At 34.6% G+C, this 21,920-nt stretch overlaps 1 protein-coding gene across 4 annotated transcripts in view; it reads right to left on the bottom strand.

The window, feature by feature from the left end:
• VPS13C (vacuolar protein sorting 13 homolog C) overlaps positions 1-21,920 on the bottom strand; it is a 202,275-nt gene that overhangs the window by 94,653 nt on the left and 85,702 nt on the right. For all 4 annotated transcript variants that reach the window (XM_037833799.1, XM_037833801.1, XM_037833798.1 and 1 more), the window contains exons 23-34: positions 20,346-20,475; positions 19,438-19,516; positions 18,614-18,753; positions 13,618-13,771; positions 11,883-11,962; positions 8,144-8,203; positions 6,741-6,903; positions 5,651-5,767; positions 4,691-4,794; positions 4,337-4,504; positions 3,553-3,857; positions 420-567 (exon numbers count right to left, since the gene is read on the bottom strand). In XM_037833799.1, coding sequence (XP_037689727.1) covers positions 420-567; positions 3,553-3,857; positions 4,337-4,504; positions 4,691-4,794; positions 5,651-5,767; positions 6,741-6,903; positions 8,144-8,203; positions 11,883-11,962; positions 13,618-13,771; positions 18,614-18,753; positions 19,438-19,516; positions 20,346-20,475 — 1,648 coding nt within the window. The remainder of the gene's footprint in view (positions 1-419; positions 568-3,552; positions 3,858-4,336; positions 4,505-4,690; positions 4,795-5,650; positions 5,768-6,740; positions 6,904-8,143; positions 8,204-11,882; positions 11,963-13,617; positions 13,772-18,613; positions 18,754-19,437; positions 19,517-20,345; positions 20,476-21,920) is intronic.

Below are 21,920 nucleotides of genomic sequence, written 5' to 3'. Positions count from 1 at the left end.
ATATGCATAAATTCTATTTTTTAAACAATAACACTTCCAGTGCAATAAAAAGGCTATCTTCAATATTAAAAAATAGGCATTTCCCTTAATGTCGTAATTATCTTAGAGGTACTTAGCTACCCATAAAAATATGTGTATGTACATAATTTACAAAATGAGATACAATATGACATACTAAAACAATTTACACACAGATTTCTGGTAATGTGTACTTACACCAAATTTAAAAGTTGTCATATTTAATTGAAGATTAAATTCTACTTAAAATAATAAAGAGCTTCTTGTTGGACAGCATCTTACTGAAATTTTTCTTATAACACCATCCAGTAAAACATGCTACATTTCATTTGGATTTATACTGAAAAAGTCTTCAGAGTCCAAATTTAAATAACAAAGTTTTTTTCCACATAAATACTTACATTCATTGAATCAAGATGCCCTTTTATTTCCACAACAGGCACCTTGTGGTACCAAGATGCAGCTAGATTCCGATTTACAGAAAAGTCCAAATTAATTGGGTGCAATAACTGAACATCAGGATGGGAGATGTCTGGCTGGATCACTGTCCTAGTGAAAAGTATAATTGTTACTTATGTATAAAATAGGGAAAAAAATCCAACATATCACAAAGAATCACAAGGTCAAAAGTTACTACTCTAAATACTGATTTAAAATTGTTGTTTGAGTGGCTTCAAAATTGAATCCATAATTAAGTGAAGCCATAATGCACTAGCAGGTATAGATTAAAATATACAATATACAGGCCATTAAAAAAACATTTTTAAACAGTATACAGGGGATAAATTGAACAAATTTTAAAAAGAAACTCATGTAGTTTAAGATATGGGGAAGATAATCAAATACAGTTGTTCAAGGATAGATATGTATATCTGTATAGAGATTAAAGACAAAAAACCGCAAGGTGAACAGTTAGCATTTTCTAAGAGGTTTCATAAAGCTCCTCTCCAGGATTATTTTCTTGATTAGCCTTATAATCATTACTTTTTGATTCTGAATAATTAACTATTCTGAAATGGACTAAAAACTTATTTTAAAATGAATTCTCCACAAGCTGACCTCATGTGTCACTGGATGTGAACACTGAGGATATATGAGTATATCATGTCTTACACAGTATTCCAGCCAAAAATGTACAAGCTGAATCAAATCAAGGGAAAACAAGAAAAAAAAAAAAAAAACTGAAAGTACAAGATCAACACACAAAAATCAGTTGTTTCTATACACCGGCAATGAACAATTCAAAAAGGAAATCAAGAAAACAATTTCATTCACAAACAGCATCTAAAAGAATAAAATATCTAGGAATAAATGTAACGAAGGATGTAAAAAACCTGTAGACTGAAAACTACAAAACATGGCTGAAAGAAATTAAAGAAGGCCTAAATAAATGAAAAGACATCCTGCATCCATGGATTGAAAGACTTAATATTGTTAAGATGTGAATACTACCCAAAGTAATGTACAGAATCAATGCAATCACAATCAAAATTCCAGCAGCTCTTTTTGCAAAAATGGAAAAACCAATCATCAAATTCATATGGAATGGCAAAGGGCCCTGAAGAGCTAAAACTATCTTGAAAAAGAAAAAAAAAAAAAAAAAAAAGTGGGAGGACTCATACTTCCTGATTTCAAAACGTATTAAAGCCACAGTACTCAAAATAGTGTAGTACTGGTAAAATGACAGACAGACTAGTGGAGTACAACTGAGAGTTTAGAAAAAAACCCACACATCTAAGGACAACTGATTATTGACAAGGGTGCCAAGTCCACTCGATGGGGAAAGAATAGTCTCTTAAACATATGCTGCTGGGAAAACTGGATATACACATGCAAAAGAATGAAAGTGGATTCCTACCTCACAACAAGAACAAAAATTAACACAAAACAAATCAACAACTTAAATACAAAAACTTAAAACCGCAAAACTCTTAGAAGAAAACATAGGGGAAAATGTCTAGGAGCTTGAACTATGCAATGAATTCTTAGACACGGCACCAAAAGCAATAGCAATAATAGAAAAAATAGATAAATGGGACCTCATCAATAGTAAAAACCTTTATGCATTGAAGGACATTATCAAGAAAGTGAAAACACAATCTACTAAATAGGAGAAAATATTTGGAAGCCGTTTATCTAACAAGTGTTCAATTACCAGAATACATAAAGAATGCCTACAACTTAACAACAATAAGAGAAACAACCCAACTTAAAAATGAGCAAAGGCTGACAATACTACACTGTCTTAGTTAACCTACCTCTATTATAAGACTTAAAATTGGGTAGAGAGCAATACTAGTGGTCAACAAGAGCAGGGGTTGTAAGGAGTATGGGGTGCGTGGGGTCTTCTTGTCTCTTTTTAATTCTTTTCTGGAGTAATGCAAATGTTCTAAAAATGATCATGGTGATGAATGCACAAATATGTGATGAAATTGTGAACCACTGATCATATACTTTGAATGGACTGTATGGTATATGAATATATCTCAGTAAAATCACATTTAAAAAAAATGACTAAAGGATTGAAAATAATCATTTCTCCAAAGAAGATACACAAATAGTCAATCAAGATGCTCAACACCATTAGCCATCAGGGAAATGCAAATTTAAACCACAATGAGACACCATTAACACCCACTACAAGGCCTACTATTTAAAAAATGGAAAATAACAAGTGTTGGCGAGGATATGGAGAAATAGGAACTCTTATATATTGTTGTTCAGAATGTAAAGTATTGCAGCGCTGTGGAAACAGTTTGTCGGATCCTCAGAAAGTTAAACTCAGATTTACCATATGACCCACCAATTCCACTTCTACATACATAAGTGATTAAAATGGGAAATTTTGTATTGTATAGATGTTATCACGATATGAATTTTTAAAAAACATTGAGAGCCATTCTATAAAATGACTGGACTATACTCTTTAAAACTGCCTTCCTCATAAAACACAAAGAAAGGCTGAAAAAACAATTTCAGAATAAGTGTTTATCAGTACAGAATCCCCTTCAGGACCACCAGGATACAATTAAATGCCATGTGTGATCCTGGACTGGAGGGAAAATTACTATGATGGATTTTATTAGGACAACTGGTAAAATATGAATATGGGCCATACATTAGATAATAGTATTACATTAATGTTAAATTTCCAGAGTTTGGTAATTGCATTGTAATTATGAAAGAGAATATCCTTGTTCTTAGGAGACACCTGCTAAAGTGTTTAGGCTTGAAGGGTCAAGATGTCTACTCTCAAATGGTTTAGCAAAAAATGTTTTAAATAATAATAACCTGTATATAGAAAGAGCTAAAATAAACATAAAAAACTGGTGAATCCAGGTGAAAGATGTGTGTGTTCCTGGTACTATTCTTGTAACTTTTCTGTAGGTTTAAAGGTTTTATCAAGATAAGAAGTTGATTAAAAAATAAACTGTTCTTTGTCAAAAGTATTTAGGGTATGAATTTTGAAGGTCATTAAATTTCATGGAAATGATTAACATAATACTAAAATCCATAATTACTGAAAGAGCATACCTAGAAAGTTTAAGCTTTGTTAGCTGCACGTCCATTCTATCAATAACTGGAGGGTTTAAGCAGTCTTCGCCAGATACCAGACCAAACTGATTTTGAACTCTGATTAACCCAAGGTCTACCACTACCGCACTGGTAGAAACGGAAGATTGTGGGATGACTATAACTGGTGCTTTCAAATCAATATTGATGGAAACACGGAAACTCCTCTGGGCAAGATCTTTCACACTAGTGGCAGCCTTTTCTGCAGCCTGGGCCGTGGCAACACTTAGAGCCTCTTTGGCAACATGGAAATTGTTCAGGAAGTTCTGTGTACATAAAGCATAAAAGGAGAAAATCAAACATAAGACAGACACATAAATAACACCAACTTCTTTTTCTATATATGTTGATTTTTTTTCCAGTAAATAACTTTCAGCCCTATTTTTCTAGTGTTAAGAGGAAATTTCCTGCTAATTCATTCATAACCATGAGCTACCTGACCAGGGCTAATATTATATGGCTATGGAACAAAGGAAAAAACATTTTCAGTAGCTTTTGTACCTGAAAATATGGATTCATTATGTTCCAGCAAAATTATTATCAGTACCAGTTCTAGGCAAAAATCATTAAATCATTCATATTTCAGCTGCCTGTAAAGAGAAGTTTTGACCTCTATATTAATACATAAGTACCATCTATAATCAGAATAATGCCCACCCTAAAATCAAAAAATTTATAAGATTTGCATCATAATTAACAGACTTATTTAAGTATTTCTATGTTGAAGAATCAATAGTAATTTTACCAGAAGGGACATGAGGAATTTATGAAGATACACAATCTGAATACAGCCAACATTCAGTGATACCACACCATCCACTTTGGACATGTCAGTATAGGAATCTCCCTTAGTAGCATCTGGATACAAATCCAAGTTAAAACGAAAAACTTCATTTCCCATTATTGAGACAGCCTGAAAAACAAAGCTCTGAATGTACTCCATCCAAGAACATAATGCCAAATTTAAAATCCCATTCAGAAAAGGGTTCATATTTAAAATTTTCTATACACAATCTTTACAGAAAAAATTTTCTATCAAATATATTTCACTAATACTCAGTCATCAAAAAAATAGTAATGTCAATTTACTTTCACCTACTTTTTTATGAACTGTCTTAGGATCAACATCTGTGACAATAAAATTTTCCAGTCTGGCAAATAGTGACTGTTTTCTTGACTGAAGAGAAAGGGAGGAATCAAGGCCTGAAAAAAAAAGTGTATTATTATAATTTCTATAGATCTATCATAAATAATATCTTTCTTTTCACTGCATGAATTTATTTTGGGGGTGATAACATTAAAATATTTAGCATTGTTTGAATTCCCAATTGACAAATAAATTCTGTATTAGATCTTCTTAGTTTTATAAACAATGAAACCTACAAATTCATTAAAATATAATTATCTGAATTTTCAGTCTTCAGAAAAAAATACCACACCTGGTACAAATAGATTACCTCAAGATTTAAGTAACACCTTTATATTTTACATGCAGTGATTTACATGGAAGTCATAAAAATGTTTCACAAGTCAAATTCAGACCAATAGAGGCACTGCCAGTTTGGAAAAGAAAAAAAAAATAATTTGCTGGCTTTTAAATTCTCCAGGAATATCATTAAACATAGATCACAAAGATCTGGTAAAGACAGGGCTAGAGAAAAAGCTAGATGAGTTTGAGCATCTTTTGCCTAAAAGAACATAACTGACTCAGAGGCTTTATTCATTATAAGGTTGCTTTGCCTTCATACAAGATAAAACTTATTCATAGAATTAACCCTGAATTCTGGAGTGACACTTATCCAAACTCTTCAATAGTATCCCAGTCTTGACACTGGTAATCCTTTCTAACTCTGAAACAATTCTCAGGTTCAAACACCAGTTATGTGATTCAGTTTTATGGTCAGATTCTGACCAACATTTTCATCTCAAAGAGATGCAACTCAATTACATCATTCCAGCTTCACAGCTCAGAGCCCTCTATTTGCATATTCTTTAGCAATACAAAAAAAAAAAAAAAGCTTATTTTTTAACCAATTTTTAATACCAAGAGAAACTTTACCTTGAATTTTGACTTCAGCAATATTGTTCTTTTCATCACAAACAATGACACAGAAAGCATTCAACTTGGCAAACAGCCTGAAGGCAATAATGTCACTATCTTTAGAGGATACAATCACTACAAATAAAACAAAGTCTATTACAATTGGATTCTAGTAATCTAAAATCTATTAAGGATTCTTCCCTACATTAAAAGAGCCACAATTCTGTTAAAATAATAAGCTCCTAAAGATTTCAAATACTTTTAAAATTTTATATATTCTGCAGAGTTTGCATTTTAAAAGTGAGATGTGTTATTTTTATAATTTAAAAGCAAGGTAAAACTAAATTAAGGACAGCGAAACTCAAAGAAGTTAAATTATGTGCCTAAGGTCACATTGTGTTAAGTAGCACGGTCAGGATTTAAAGTGAGTTCTTTCTGATCTGAAACCTGCGCTCTTGACCAGTTATACACTATCCTTGCACTCTTGCCTTCATGTCTCTGGATCCTGGTTTTCTTATTTGTAAAATGGAAGAGAAGACTAACTCTCTGTGGAGCCCCTTCTGGAGGCACTGAAAGGAAAGGAAGATCTCACTGAAAATATAGGTCCTCTTCTCTTATTACCCGCCTAATGGCATCCCCATACCACCGAAATAAACACAAGAAAAAAAACAAACATTTTTTTAAAAGAACAGAACTGACTACATTATATATCATGTTCCTACATAAGAGGTTTTTTTACATTTTTTATTGTGAAATATAACATATATTCAGAAAACTGATAATTTTCAAAGTACTATTTAACAAGTAGAGAGCAAATTTTCAAAGTACTATTTAACAAGTAGAGAGAAACAGTTCCACAGTTTCAGTTATTTCCTTACCATGAAATATAATATATGAAGAGAGGTGACAACTTTCAAAGAACAATTTAACAAGTAGTTATATAGCAAATTTCAAAGACTGACCTACACAAGATTTTATTTGAAGAAAGCTAAAGGGGGGGGGGGGAATAGTATGTAAATGACCGAATTAGACACGATCTAAGATTCCTCATGTAGCTCTAGAATTCTAAAACCCTTGCGAAAAAGAAAGAAAGAAGTATTTTTCATACCCTTCTGCAATGCTGAAATCTTTTCTTGCTTTTCAGTTGGAATTTGTACCTCTTTAGCATCACCCATGTTTTGACCGTCTGATGGAATAATGGTTGTCAGATAATTAATAGAAGAGAGAAGAGCTTGCGTTTGCAGCAACAGATTTAAAGATGAAAAAGCTACCTAAAAATGTTTTTAAAATAATATTAGTTTTTCCAGGATAACTATACCAGTAGCCTCCACAATGGACTCAAACAACTTCCAACTTAGTTTGCATCTCTACCTTCTACCACTTGGAAGGAGAAAAGAGAGAGGGAAGATTCACAACCCAGGCTCCTTGAATAGGGTATATATGGAGAATAAATTATACTTATACACTTCAGTGGTGCATTAGAGTGTCAAAGCAAACTAATTATTCCATTTACCAAGCATATCTGGCAAGGAGCCTGTAATCTGTTCTCATGGTCATCCTGCTATTTAACACATATTTGGTTTCCTGCATCTTCAATGGGCTCTTTATTATGATTATATAAAACATATAAGCTAGAAGATGAAACTCAGGTTCTACCATGTGCCACTGATATGTCTAGAAATGATTCCAAATGTGGCATTCATGAGATTTAAGTAGAAAAAGTATAATCTTGATTTCTCAGTCACTAATTGATTTTCTAGATCTTCAACAATGGTCCCACCATTTAACTATATAACCTCCAGGAAAAAAAGTACTACATTTTTTAAAACACTGATTCCCGAAAGCTAAGATAGCAATGCAAATTGTTTTGAAGAATGTGTGATTTTCTACTAATAAATTAAAATAAAATAAAGAAATCTTTGCTTATAAGCAAGAAAAGAAATTTTTTCATTTCTTCAAAACATTAAAGGGACATAAAAACTATAAAAAAGGAGAAAGGTTCAAATATCACAACAGATTCCTCTGTCTTTCTAAAGTGTAATGTAAAACTCATTGCTCTCATTTTCGTTTTAATGTAGCCCACAACTACATTTTACCTCTTTTTCCTCTATGCCACAATGTAAGTAGTAGGAATTCAGAAACACTCCAACATCTCTCTTTGTATTTGACACTTTTTTTACCCCTGCATTAAACTATGGTATCTAGTTTGGTTTGTTCAGAACCCTGCTGGTTCTCTGTAAATCAAAGTTCCTATGTGCCTAAAGCACTCCATTCTTTAGAAATAATACTAAAACTTTTAACGGCATTAGGATGTGATACAGGAAGTCAAAACAACGTTTACTAAGCTGAACCATAAACACAGAGCATGCTTGATATCAGGTTAATTTATAACTTGTATTGGTTCTTGATTATTTCCTCAAATTATCCTGTAAATATTCCTCAAATGATATAGGAGACTTCCAGAGAAGGTTATTTTCAAATATGATATATTCCTTTAATAGAATTTCTTACCTTAAGTGTTTGCTCAGTGTTTTCAAAAGTAGTTTGAAAACTAGGTCCATTCTTGTCAGCCTAAAAAAAAGAAACAAATGTTCTAAAGAGGAAATACAGACTGAAGTAAATATATCATTTATTCATGATCTTTATTTATATTTAGTTATAACTGTATTTTTAGATACTGTATATATTTAATTTTGTTATAATTATTTTAAAGATACATCCAAATTATTTATAGTAGAGCTACTTTTTTCTCCTCTTCAAACTTGGGAGAGCACAGCAACATTCACTTCTGAGAAAATGCAGCTAGGGATCAGAATGGTATACTCTCGAGGTTGGAGGCAGCTGTGAAAGTCATCTAGTCCATCCATCATCTAATGCTTGAATCCCTTTATAAAGTCTCTGCCGTATCTATTCTTCTGCCAGGGAAAGAAACTTCATTTCCTTACAAACCCAAACGTTAGAGAACTTTGATTAAATGAGGTCTTCACACTCAGTCAAAAATCTATGCTGAATCATAACTGTTCATCGTTCTCACTCCTAGTTCTGTCCTTTGGGAACATAGACAGTGAATTCAAACTCAAAGTTTTACCTCCTGGGAGAAGCCCTCTGACATAGTTTCCTGGCCCACTTACTCCCACAATACTTTTCTCTATTAGAGAAACAATCAGGTTTTTCCCCTATGTACATACATATAGATTTATTTATAAAACCCATCCTCTACCCCTAAGGTGGGAGGAGCTGGGGAAAGTAGAAGAAGTAGACAAAAAGGCCCAGAAAAAAGTGGAGGGGTGGAGAGGCATGGCTAGAAAAGACAGTGAATTCAAACTCAAAGTTTTACCTCCTGGGAGAAGCCCTCTGACATAGTTTCCTGGCCCACTTACTCCCACAATACTTTTCTCTATTAGAGAAACAATCAGGTTTTTCCCCTATGTACATACATATAGATTTATTTATAAAACCCATCCTCTACCCCTAAGGTGGGAGGAGCTGGGGAAAGTAGAAGAGGTAGACAAAAAGGCCCAGAAAAAAGTGGAGGGGTGGAGAGGCATGGCTAGAAAAGGAGGGCAAGGGTCCCTTTCCTCAAGATGAAGGGGGCTCGGGCACTCCTTGGCAGTCATGTTGTGCCCCCTGCTAGTGGAAGATGGTATCTGCAGGCAGTTAGAAGTGCCTATGTTGGCAACTGTGGTGGCCCTGTGGAAGGCACACTTGGGGATGTAGGGTGGGTTGCCAGGGGCCCATGGTAACAAAGAGAGCCACAGAAGGGAGTGGTTAGGCTTGACAGAGAAAAGGAGGTAGCTAGCAGGCTGAAAGGGCTGGGAGCCTTGTTGCTAACAAACTCCAACACCCCGCTGGTGTTGGTACCCTCTCAAGGGAGTGGGTGCTGTGGGCAAGGTGAACTTCCTACAGGATGGCTGGACATGACACTTGAGGGGGCAGGTATTCCTTCTGAGGCCTGTCCTCATACAGAATTTCCATCTTGTACTTGGCTGAGCATCCTGCTTGGCAAGACGCATGACTGTCATGGCTACTGGACACCGCGGGAAACTCCTGTCTTCTCCTTGTCTCATCCCCATTCTCCAATGGGCCTTCTTCTCCTCCCAATCCCTGACTCCCTTGTAGAACCTGATGGAGAAACTGACAATCTCATCATCACTCATGGCCTCCTTCTCCTGCTTCAGGACCTCACTGCAGTCCTCGTTGGAATCTTTGGGGACCTCTGTCAGGGGGTACACTGCACAGAATGCATGTTGTTGTTTCATTTCATCTTTAAAAAGCCCAGGGAATCAAGCAGGAGTGATCTGGCTACTCCTTACAGATCAGTGGTCTTGGCAGGTCTGAGAGCTGCCCCACTGGCCAGACTTCCCTCCAGCAGCAAAGCCAGCCGAGGGCTTCCATGGCAAGTCTGAGCAAGCTTAATGGGATGAAGCAGAGGCTTGCTCCCCACTGTGACTGGAGTGCATGTTTATACCAGCACTTTTTCTGCACATGTATCTTCAACCCAACAAGGCCGTTTTTTTATGCTGAGTAACAGAGGCCACCAAGCGGCTACTGTATTATACTCTCCCAGCAATTGGCCGCAATCTCTTCTGCACCATTTTCTACACCAGAACTGCTTGGCACCACAGGGAGCTCCTTACCCCTGCACAATGACATTCTAACCACCACCAGCCAGAAGATACAGCCAACCTTGCTGACTGTCACAAGCAGGACCTTGGGTCCACTGGCACTGTCAGCAATAGTATGCCATTTCTTGAGAAGAGGAAACCCCAATCCACAAATCTGTCTTGGCCTGTGCAAATGGCACTTTAAAGGAGTCGCCATGGAGTCCAATAGCCAAGGGGATATGCAAAGATGCTTAAACCAGGGCTGTTTCTCTGTTCATATCCAATTCTGGTGCTTAGGAACAGGAACCCATACCAGTGCCCAAGGGCAAAAAGCCCCACCTTTAAGGAAGGGAGCAGGCCTGACCCTGATGCCCAGTAAGGGGCAATCCTAGGCTTTTTGTTTTTCGGCTTATATTTCCTTTTTTGTTGGCCTTGTGCTGGGTTTGTTTACAAAGATGTATTTTGTTTAACCAAATATTAAAAATGGAAAACTCCATACATAAATCTCAAAAAAATAAAAAAAAAAAATAAAAATAAAAATAAAAAGCCCAGGGACCAATTTGTAGAGAATGTCTTAGAGGGTTTTGTCAGATATGATGCTTGGCAGAGGTCAGATTTTATGGATATGCACATCATACAGAAGCAGTGTTTTTTGGTCTCCAGGTAGCACACAATGCAGGTTTTGCAGAAGGAATGCAAACACCCCAGGATGGTACTGGCATCGATGAAGTACCCCGGGCAGAGGGCACACATGAGGTGAGGGTTCAGCTCTGTGATTTTGATCCATGTAGAACAATGCATGATGCAGAGGTTGCTCTGGGTTTGGGTCTAGTGAGTCTCAGGGAAAAGGGGATGAGAAGGAGGGAGAAAGGGTGTGAAAGAAGGGAGGAGGGGCCAAGCCCAATTGGAGGAGAGAAACATAGCATTAAGAAAGGAGTTTGTGAAAGCAGACTGGGGTGAGAGGGAAAGAGGGGAGGGGATTGAGAGGGGAAGGGAAGGGGCTGAGGGTGGGCAGACAAACTGGCTTTTTTCCTCATTCATATTATATTTTAATTGTTTACTTGTTTATCTCCCTACTAGTCTATAATTTCCTTGAAAGCATGGAAAGGCTTTCATCTCTCTACCCCAAATGCCTAAAAGAATACCTGGCACATAAAGACATCTAATAAATAATCGTTCAATGATTAAACAAACCAACTAATCTTGAATGAAGCTAAATACCATCAGTTCCTTCAGTGTTTTTCATACAATGTTTTTTCAGTCCCTTCTCAATCTTGGCAGTCCTCTTCCAAACCTAATCCAATTTGACTTCATCATTTTTTGATGTATGATGCTCAGCCAAATGTCACCTACATAAACAGCTAATGTAGGTAGAAGAATATGTCCTAGAAGATAGAACCTATTAGCACCTGTTTCATCCCAGGCTTCCATCTGTGGTGGTAAAGAAGTTAGGTGACTTTGTAACAGCCCTTTATACAAGTGAAAGAGAAAAAAGGGGTATAAATGCAAAGAGAAACAGTAGATAGCCCTATAATTAAAAATCATGATTCACACTCAGAGCCTTTGGTAATCTACTGCCTTCTTTTTCCTTCTATGGTGATGGTGTGTAGTGTACAGTAAACATATAAACATTCTATGGTCCTTACCTTAATATACTCCACATTTAAAAGATCTAATCCAGGTTTGTCAGAAGAGCTAATCAAATGAAGGGGCTTCTTTCTGGTTCCTAGATTAAAGAAAAAGAAAAAAAAAGTAAATTGTTCACTTATAATTTGGGAATTTCTAAAGCTTAACTAAATTTTTAAAAAAGAAAAAGACATCTGTACACATATTCATAGTTATTGAGTATCTAAGATCATCACTGGCAAGGAAATTAAACCAATACAAATCCTTACCTTACCTTTGTCATCCAACTTACCATAAAAACACATTATCATTTAATTTCACATCTGTGTTCAAAAATAATCAAGATTCTCTAGATTTTTTAAGGCCCATATGTGCATTTGTAGGGTAGTAAAAAGTCTACAGATGTAAGAATCAGGGAAAAAATGAATTCTATAATCTCTACCCTTACTGAAAACTATTTAACTTCAGCTTTCTCAATTGTATAACAAGGAGGGTAGACTAGAAAAACATCTGTTATATCCTGTCAAGCTCTAAAATCCTATGCACAGATAATTTATTTTATTTATAGTACAAAAATTCAAACATTTCCTTTATTTAGACTATAGAGAGAAGGCTTACATGGAAGAAGGAAAGTTTTTTGTTTTTTTTTTTTCAAAGGAAGGGGGAATTGTTAATCTTAAAAACAATAGGTATTACCAGTGTTACCAGATGTCCTCAAAATCCTTATGTAAATATACCAAGGAGCTCCCTTTTGAAGCTTTGGAAAGAGAAGAGATTTATCTACCATGATCCATCTTTAATTATTTGTAGTTCTGTAACTCCTACTTCTAAGGCGTCTCAGAATCTCCCCTTGACCTCCAAGGCCATACCAGACCTGAAGGGAAAAAAGCCTAGCAAATTCATTATTTTTTTTTCCTCGAGAGAGTAAAGTAAACTCTATCTTAATAAGATGATTATAAAGAACTACTAATAAATGTAACATTATTTTTCTTCTAAACTGGAATTTATTTCTAGCATCAACTCATAAAAAGAAAACAGCAAAACACAGGTCTTCATATTTGACATTAGGAGAATTTTAGGAAATTTTAATTACTATAGATTCACCCATTCCTTCATTCCTCAAATATCTAATGAGTACAGTACACAAGTACAAACATTGAAATGAATGAAACATAAGATCTTTTGAAACAGAATGAATCTTATGTTCTACTACTTTTATTTTTATAACCTGGTGCTTCTGTGATACATGAGCACCGTACAATAAAAAAAAGAGGACTTCAATATCATAAGACCAGAGATAAATTCTAGTTCTTATCACTCATTACATGTGTGATCTTGAATAAGCCATTTAATAACTCTTTATTTAATGGTTCTTTGTAAAATGGGAATAATACCCTCTACAGTAAGGGATTTATATGGACCTTCTGTGGCAGATAATAGTGGTTAAGAATACAGACAGACCTTGGGACCAGACTTGCCAGGATTTTAATGGTGGTTCAGCCACTCAGGTGTAGGACCCTGGGTGAGTTATATAACAAATCTATGCCTCGGTTTCCTCATATGCAAACTGGAGATAATAATAGGTCCTACCTCATAGTGTTGTTTTAAGGAGTAAATGAGTCATTACTTAAAAAGTGCTTATAACAATCCTAGCCATTATTTATTATAAATATTTTATAAACCAATGTGTTTCAGATACTCTAAAGGGCTATTATATTTGTTACTGGCTGTTACTTCTATTTTTATGGCTATTACCTTGAATTTCATGGTAATCCACACTGATTCTCTTTAAATAAGATACTGCAGTTAAGTCAAATGTTCTCACTGTAGCTTCTGTTCCTAACTGAGTGACATTAAGCACTAAAATTGTATCTTCTTCTTTCTGTTGTTTGGTAAGCTCCAAAATCACCTAAAAACATCAACACAATATTTAAAATTGTTAAGTGGTCTGAATCATACTCAAAATAACAAAAAGAAAATATTTCTTCATATATAACATCATGAAAATAGCAGAAATTTTGTTCTACTTCTCTACTACCTAAAGTTATTTAATATGTATGGAAATTATCATCTTCAATTCTATTATTGAGAATAAAATCTATATAAAAATCATGAAGAAATTCAGCATCCATTATTGATTTAAATTTAATTTAGTAAAAATAGGAATGTATTAATTCTTTAATATGATTTTTTAAAACATGTATCTCAACACAAAAATCATGTTTGGTGATAAAAGAAGCATTCCTATTAAAGTAAAAAGTAAAACAAGGATGTTCATTATTACTATTATTTAAATCTATTCTGTGCCTCTTTGTTGCTCAGATGTGGCCCTCTCTCTCTACCTAAGCCAACTTGAAAGGTGAAATCACTGCCCTCCCCCCTACGTGGGATCAGACACCCAGGGGAGTGAATCTCCCTGGCAACGTGGAATATGACTCCCGGGGAGGAATGTAGACTCAGCATCGTGGGATGGAGAACATCTTCTTGACCAAAAGGGGGATGTGAAAGGAAATGAAATAAGCTTCAGTGGCAGAGAGATTCCAAAAGGAGCCGAGAGGTCACTCTGGTGGGCACTCTTACGTGCACTTTAGACAACCCTTTTTAGGTTCTAAAGAATTGGGGTAGCTGGTGGTGGATACCTGAAACTATCAAACTACAACCCAGAACCCATGAATCTCGAAGACAGTTGTATAAAAATGTAGCTTATGAGGGGTGACAATGGGATTGGGAAAGCCATAAGGACCACACTCCACTTTGTCTAGTTTATGGATGGATGAGTAGAAAAATAGGGGAAGGAAACAAACAAACAAAGGTACCCAGGGTTCTTTTTTACTTCAATTGCTCTTTTTCACTCTAATTATTATTCTTGTTATTTTTGTGTGTGTACTAATGAAGGTGTCAGGGATTGATTTAGGTGATGAATGTACAACTATGTAATGGTACTGTGAACAATCGAAAGTACGATTTGTTTTGTATGACTGCATGGTATGTGAATATATCTCAATAAAATGAAGATAAAAAAAAAAAAAGAAAGAAAAATAGGGGAAGGAAACAAACAAACAAACAGACAAAGGCACCCAGTGTTTTTTTTTACTTTAATTGCTCTTTTTCACTTTAATTATTATTCTTGTTATTTTTGTGTGTGTGCTAATGAAGGTGTCAGGGATTGATTTAGGTGATGAATGTACAACTATGTAATGGTACTGTGAACAATTGAATGTACGATTTGTTTTGTATGACTGCATGGTATGTGAATATATCTCAATAAAATGAAGATGTAAAAAATAAATAAATAAATCTATTCTGGAAATAAAAGCCACTATTTTTAGACATTGAAAAGTAAAACATATATGTAGCAATTTTTAAAACATGCAAGTTTCTTTGAAACTCCCATCAAGGGGGGGGGGGTCTTAGTCCTCTTCCTTTGAATTTGGGCAGGCTTGTGACTGATTTGATCAATAGAGTACAGAGAAAGTGATGCTATAATGACTTCTGATATCAAAAAAGGTCATGAAATTTCCACCTAGGAATGCTTGCTCTGGGGGAAGCCAGCTGCCATGTATGAAGTTCAACTACCCCGAGACTGCCAAAATGAAGAGGCCATGGGTAGGTACTTCAGTCAACAGTCCCAGCTAGGCTACCAGCCAATAGCCAATATCAACTGCCAGCCTCTTAAGCGAGCCACCTTGGGCAGTCATCCCATCTTGAGACTTCAGATGATGCAGTCCCAGTCAACATCTGACTACAACCACAAAAGAGACTATTTGTGAGAATTATTGGTAACAGCTGGACCTTTCCAGAATTCCTAACCCACAAAAATACGAGCAAAATAAAACAGTTGTTTTAAGCTACTAAATTTTGGGGTAATTGTTTAGGTAGCAACAGTAACCAGATAAACACAAATAATGAAAAAAAGGCAAAGAGTAATATTATTTCCTGATGAAATAGTTAAACACCTAAGTAAAACCAGGACCATCAACTGAAAAGCATAGGAACAATACAATAATACAGTAAGGTAGTCAGTACAGATTATACCAAAATAAACTTCTGATAAAATAATTATTTTAAATGTAGAAAATTAAATGTTAAAATAATAGATAAAATCACAGGTAAATACTTTTGTAATGGGAAGAAGTTTCTAAACATCCCACTAAAACTATATCATAAAGAAAAATTTGATAAATTCCCTATAGAAACATTTAAAACTTCAGAAAGGCAAAAAAAAATCCAACTGGGAAAATTTTTTATAAAAATAAAATAATAAATACAGTTAAAAAGCAAAAATCTCTCATAAATCATCAGTATCCCAATAGAAAAAATGGGCAAAGGATACAATCAGTTCTCCAAAGAAGAAATAAACACATGACATGATGTTGAACTTCCCTAATAATTAAACATATTCAAATTAAAACACATATTAACATTTTTCACCTAACAAGCAGAGATAAATGATGGACCCACCCAGTGCTGGTGGAAGAAAGGGGGAAATCATGAAATGGAGTTAGGAGTATAAATTGATACAACCTTTATAAAAAGAAGGTTTGCAATATGTGCCATACCATTCATTCACTCATTCAGCAAACATTTATTGATAGCCCCCTAAGTGCTTCTGAAAGTTACATTCTAGTGGGAAGAGACAGATAAACAAATAAGGATATAATGTATACGGTAGTGATAAGTGCTATGGGGAAAAATAAAGCTAAATTAGGGAAATAGGGAGTGTAGGGGAAAATGAAGGTTGCTATATTGTGTTGGGTGGTCAGGTTTTTACAATAAGACAGCATTTGTGCAGATTATGTGAAATTCGTGAAGAATCAAGTCATGCAGGAAGGGAGTATTCCAGGCAAAAGAAAGAGCAAGCACAAAGAACATACTTTGGTATATTCAAAGAAGAACAAAATACAAGTGTAAGCTCCATGAGGCAGGAGTTTGGCTCACTACTTATCTCCAGTAAGTAAAACAATGCCTGTGTACAAGTACATGCACAAGTATATTATGGTGCTTGTTAAATATTTATTGAAGGAATAAATGAAGCATGGCTGGAGTAGAGTAAGCAAGGAAGAAGAGAATTGGGGATGAAGCCAAGGAGGTCACATGTGTGACTATTGTAAGGCTGTGCAGACGTTGGAAAGGACTTGGCTTTTTATTCTGAGAGAGACAGGAAGGCAGCAGGGAGCACATGATCTGACTTTCACTTTAAAAGGATCACTTGAGTTACTATGTGGAGAACAGAGTACCTGATGGAAGCAGAGAGTCTGTTCAGAGGCTACTCTAATGATCCAAGCAGGAAATGATAAGTGTCTTCCACAAAAGAACAAATATTGTGTGACCTCACTGGTATGAAATAATTAGAATAAGCAAACTCACAGTGTCACAGTCTGGAGTACAGGTTACCAGGGGCTGGGATGGGGGTAGAGAATGGGAGATAATGTTTGAGTTGTACAGTTTCTATTTGGGTTGATTGTGAAAGTTTTGGTAATGGGTGTTGGTAATGGTAGCATAACATTGTGAATGTAACAGACATGAATTACATATGTGAAAGCAGCTAAAAGGGGAAACTTTCGGTTGTATATGTTTCTAGAATAAAAATTAAAGCAACAACAACATAGGACTGTATAACAGAAACACTGAATCCTAAGGTAAACAACGGACTATAGTTAATAGTACAATTACAGCTAACGGTACAAATATAAAAATGTTCTTTTATGAATTATAATAAATATACAACACTAATGCAAGGTGCTAATAATAGGGTAGTATATGGGAACTCTGTATTTTATGCATGACTTTTCTGTAAACCTATAAGCTCTCTAATTAAAAAAAAAAGAGAGAGAGAGAGATGATGGTGTCTTGGACAGTGCAGTAGCAACAGGAGGGAAGAGCAACTGTCTGATTCTATGTTGTTAGAATCAAGGGATTTACTGATATTTTGGATGAGAGAATGAGAGAAAGAAATCAAAGAGGAATAAAAGAAGAGAATATAGTTCTCTTTAAACAAATACCAGTAATTACACAAAATAAAAATCTGGTATTTCTGACATTATATTTTACAAAATGATCTCACTTTGGGATATAAAACAGCAAATAAGGAATATCTCATTTTCATGGTTTTTGTTTTTTACTATAATAGAACATTTAGGATATATACACAAGCAAACAGGCAAAAATGAAAAATTGTAATCCCAGCACCCAGAACTAACCACCATCTGTCATTTATCAAAAATATATATACATATATTTTTTGCATGTATCTTATGTGATATCATAATATCTTTGGTATTGTAATCTCTTTTTTTCCCTGCTTAACAATATATTGTGAACATCTTTCAGTATCAATATTTCCTTTACTACATGACTTTTAACAATTGTAAAGTGCATGTTGCAAGTTTATATTGTTCATATTTTTCCAAGTTATAAACATGACAGTGAGCAATATTATTTTACTTTAAAGTTATAATGAAAAAAAATTAAAATGAATATGTCATAGAGATTTTCTGCAGAAAAGCAAATCCTAATTATCTGGAGCTTTTCCAAAATAGATTAGCTCATCATAAATCACTCATAGCAGTTTTTACAAAATAACATATTATTTCCTTGAAACTTTTTTATGGGTATATGTGCCTTTTGGCCAGTAGAGAAGATACAGAATCACATTTTAAATATATTTGATGTCTAGCTCTAGCATGAGACAGCCTATAAAGACAGTGGCAACAAGAACAGATGTAGTTATGGATAAAGCAAATATTCATACCTCTTTAATTTCGAACTTGAGTAAAAGATTAATGAGCTCTTCATTTGGGGCTTCCGTAGCTTTTTTAAATTCTGATCCTTTCATACTTTTACCAGTCTGTGAGTCTCCATCTTCAGCATCAAAATACTCATCATCAGACTCTAAAGGAAGACATTCACTTGCTCTGAGACAAAGGCCATTGAAAAGTTCATACAACAATGAAACTTAACTTCCCCATGGTAAAATTCATCTATAAGATATAATTTTCATATTCAGAACAGTTTTAATGTTTTCTTAAGACCCACAAAGTGACCCAACCCGAAAAGTGGTAATCATATTTAAAATCGAACAGTAATATAACAGTATTTTTTTCCTTTGGTAGTTCTGATTGTTTTTCTCTTTAATTCATTCATTTAATATTCAATAAATATTGATTCGGCATTATCTGTCATGTATCAAGCTATGTCATCCACTAAAGACACCAAGATGATCAGACAGACATGATCCTTGCCTCATAAAGCTTACATTCTAGCTCAAAATGAAAAGATGTCAGGCCAAACCTAGAGAAAAGGATCAGGTAGAAATTGGGGCAAAAAAAAAAGTAGCTTATAAAAAATCTTAAATATGGTCAACCATAAAAAAATCCCTTCATTTTACTGATGAAGAAACTTGGGCTTAAAAAAGTTAAGAAACTCAATATAATACTAGTTAATAGCACAACTAGAACTAGAACCAGTAAATTACTATTAATGCCTACAGAATACTTTTATTTTCCAAAAATCGTATCTCTATACACCAATTTATAGGCTTGGATTAGTGGAGAAAAAACATTTTACTATTCTTACCTGATTCTACTCCATCTAGCAACAGTGAAGCACCAAGTAGGCCTTTTGTCCCATATGAAATAACAGGAACTGAGGATACCTAGCAAAGACAGAAAGAGTTTTCTTAGCATATTTAGCAGGATTAAATGTGCATGTGCATAAGTAAGAAAGCCCGAAAGAGTAATACAGGATAGAGAGAGACTACAATACATATATACACATAATACACAAATCTTCCCACAAAGCACATTATACAGTTAACTAATTAGCAATATGATTGGCTGAGATTTGCAAATTATTAAGACCACCACTTGCATTTTCAAGGACAAAACTATGTACAACCCTAGCAGGTAAATCTATTTATCATTGTGTATCATTTAGATGCTATTACAACATTAAATTGCATCTTAATTATAGGACCTTGGAAAATGGTATCATCATCACTTGGCAGTCTCAAATTTCATTTGAGAACTAAGCAGAAATGTAGCATTTATTTTATGCTGCAAAGAACAATTAAAATGATTTAGAACTGTTAAGTCTAATATACAAGGAAATTTTACACCAATTATTTTATGTGCAACATTTTTAAAAAGTTTTCTATTTCTAGTATTACTTAAAATACGTAAGTGTGAAAGACATATTTTCTTTCTTGAATGTATTCTGCTCCCTTCATTTATAAACATTGCTCTAAAACAGACTTTTCTCCACCACTCTAAAACAGTAGTAAAAATAGGTTACAATCTTTTATTCAATACAGTATGCAGCTTTGTAAAGAACCAACAAAATAAATATTAAACTTCAAAAGTGTATCAAATAAATGAAACTGGCCCTTAAAAATATTGAAAAACAAAACAGCATACAAAAAGATGAAAAAGAACTCACCATATACACAACTGTCAAGAGATTTAGGGCTTTTATTATTCATTTACCTGTTTCTCTGGAGACTGTGCAGGTGATCTCTGTGGCAAGGGTATGCTGTTAATCAAATGTAGCATATCTTTTATCTTCTGGTCAGAAATTCTTACATGCATCAAAGGAAGCCCTCCTGATACTTTAAACCTAAAAATATAATACAACTGTAAGATTTGAAGATCAGGCTACTCTAAATTATGAAGGCGGGGGCAGACTGGTGCAGAGACTACACTGTAGAGTCAAAGGTACCATTTTATCTAATTATATTAATGCTTCATTTAGTCAACATTGTCTGAGATAGGAAATTTTATGTCAGCCAAGTTTCTGGATAATTTACATGTACCCATTTTAAGCAGACAAACCTTTTTAAGTTAACTAATTCTTATGAAAATCTTTCCAAACACAATTTTCTACTTTATGAAACCCAAAACACTATACATACCTTAACCACTTACTGCTATCAAAGATTTCTCATCGTAAACACTAAAGAGCACCTACCCATCACTCTCTATCCCCTTGCCTTGATTTATTTCTTCTCACAGTGCTTGTCATCACCTAACAGGTCTTACAGATATTTATTTTCTGTTGCCTATGAGAAAAATGTAAGCTCTGTGAGGACATGATTGTTTCACTCACGGCTGAATTGTTTTACTCACTTAAGCACTGTTCGGCTTTTACCAGCTGCTTACTGTGAGGCAGCTGCTTCTATTCTGCTTCCCAGCTTAACATAAACTGCCTAAGGTTGTTTGCCTCAATAGCTTTGTGGTAGTGTTTTGCTGCTTATAAAGTTATTTTTAGTAGTGTTTTTTTTTTTTTTTGGCTTCCTGACCTGACTGTGTATAGTTCAAGCTGACAAATGCCTAACCTCTAAATGAAGAGTGATGTTGTATGCAATGCACAAATCACTAATGTACAAAGGAGCCACAGCTGGCTACTCCTATGTCAAGAGATTGACCTTTCTGCAAAAGTATTCTGTAAATTGAAAAGCACCATGTAAATGTAATTTGCTTCTTTATTATTTCTTAAACATTACATAAAACTAAAAGCATCATAAATAAAGGTACTAAATTATCCTCTCACTTAAAATAACTAAAAAATGAACAAAATATGACACAATGGTATCAAACACTGGTCATCAGGCAACAAAAACAGTTTAGAGATGGAAAACAAATGAGGGAAGCCCTACAATTAATTACACAAGCTTAAAGACTTCAGAAGTTCAAAATTTGTGAGTTACAGTAAAGTTATAGAGCTATATGCCCATGTTAGAAAAGAATAAAGGTCTCAAATCAACGACCTCTACTTCCAGGTTAAGAAACTAGGAAAAGAAAAGGAAATGAAATCAAAAGCAAGATGAAAACATGTGATAATAAACATTAGTGTGGGAATTAATGAAATAAGCTAATTCTCACAGAAGATCAATAAAACTGATAAACCTCTAGCTAGACTAATCAGGAAAAAAAGAGAAAAGGCACAAATTACTAATATCAGGAGTGAGAGGTAACATCACTACAGAGTCTACATATATTAAAAAGGTAATAATGAGTGTCCTGGTTGTGAAGGCAGAGAGAAAAATGCTTCAGGGCTCTGTC

This window comes from Choloepus didactylus, chromosome 4, assembly GCF_015220235.1.
Source record: "Choloepus didactylus isolate mChoDid1 chromosome 4, mChoDid1.pri, whole genome shotgun sequence".
In the NCBI taxonomy this organism is placed as follows: Eukaryota; Metazoa; Chordata; class Mammalia; order Pilosa; family Megalonychidae; genus Choloepus; species Choloepus didactylus.
This window is presented reverse-complemented; position numbering and strand designations above follow the sequence as displayed.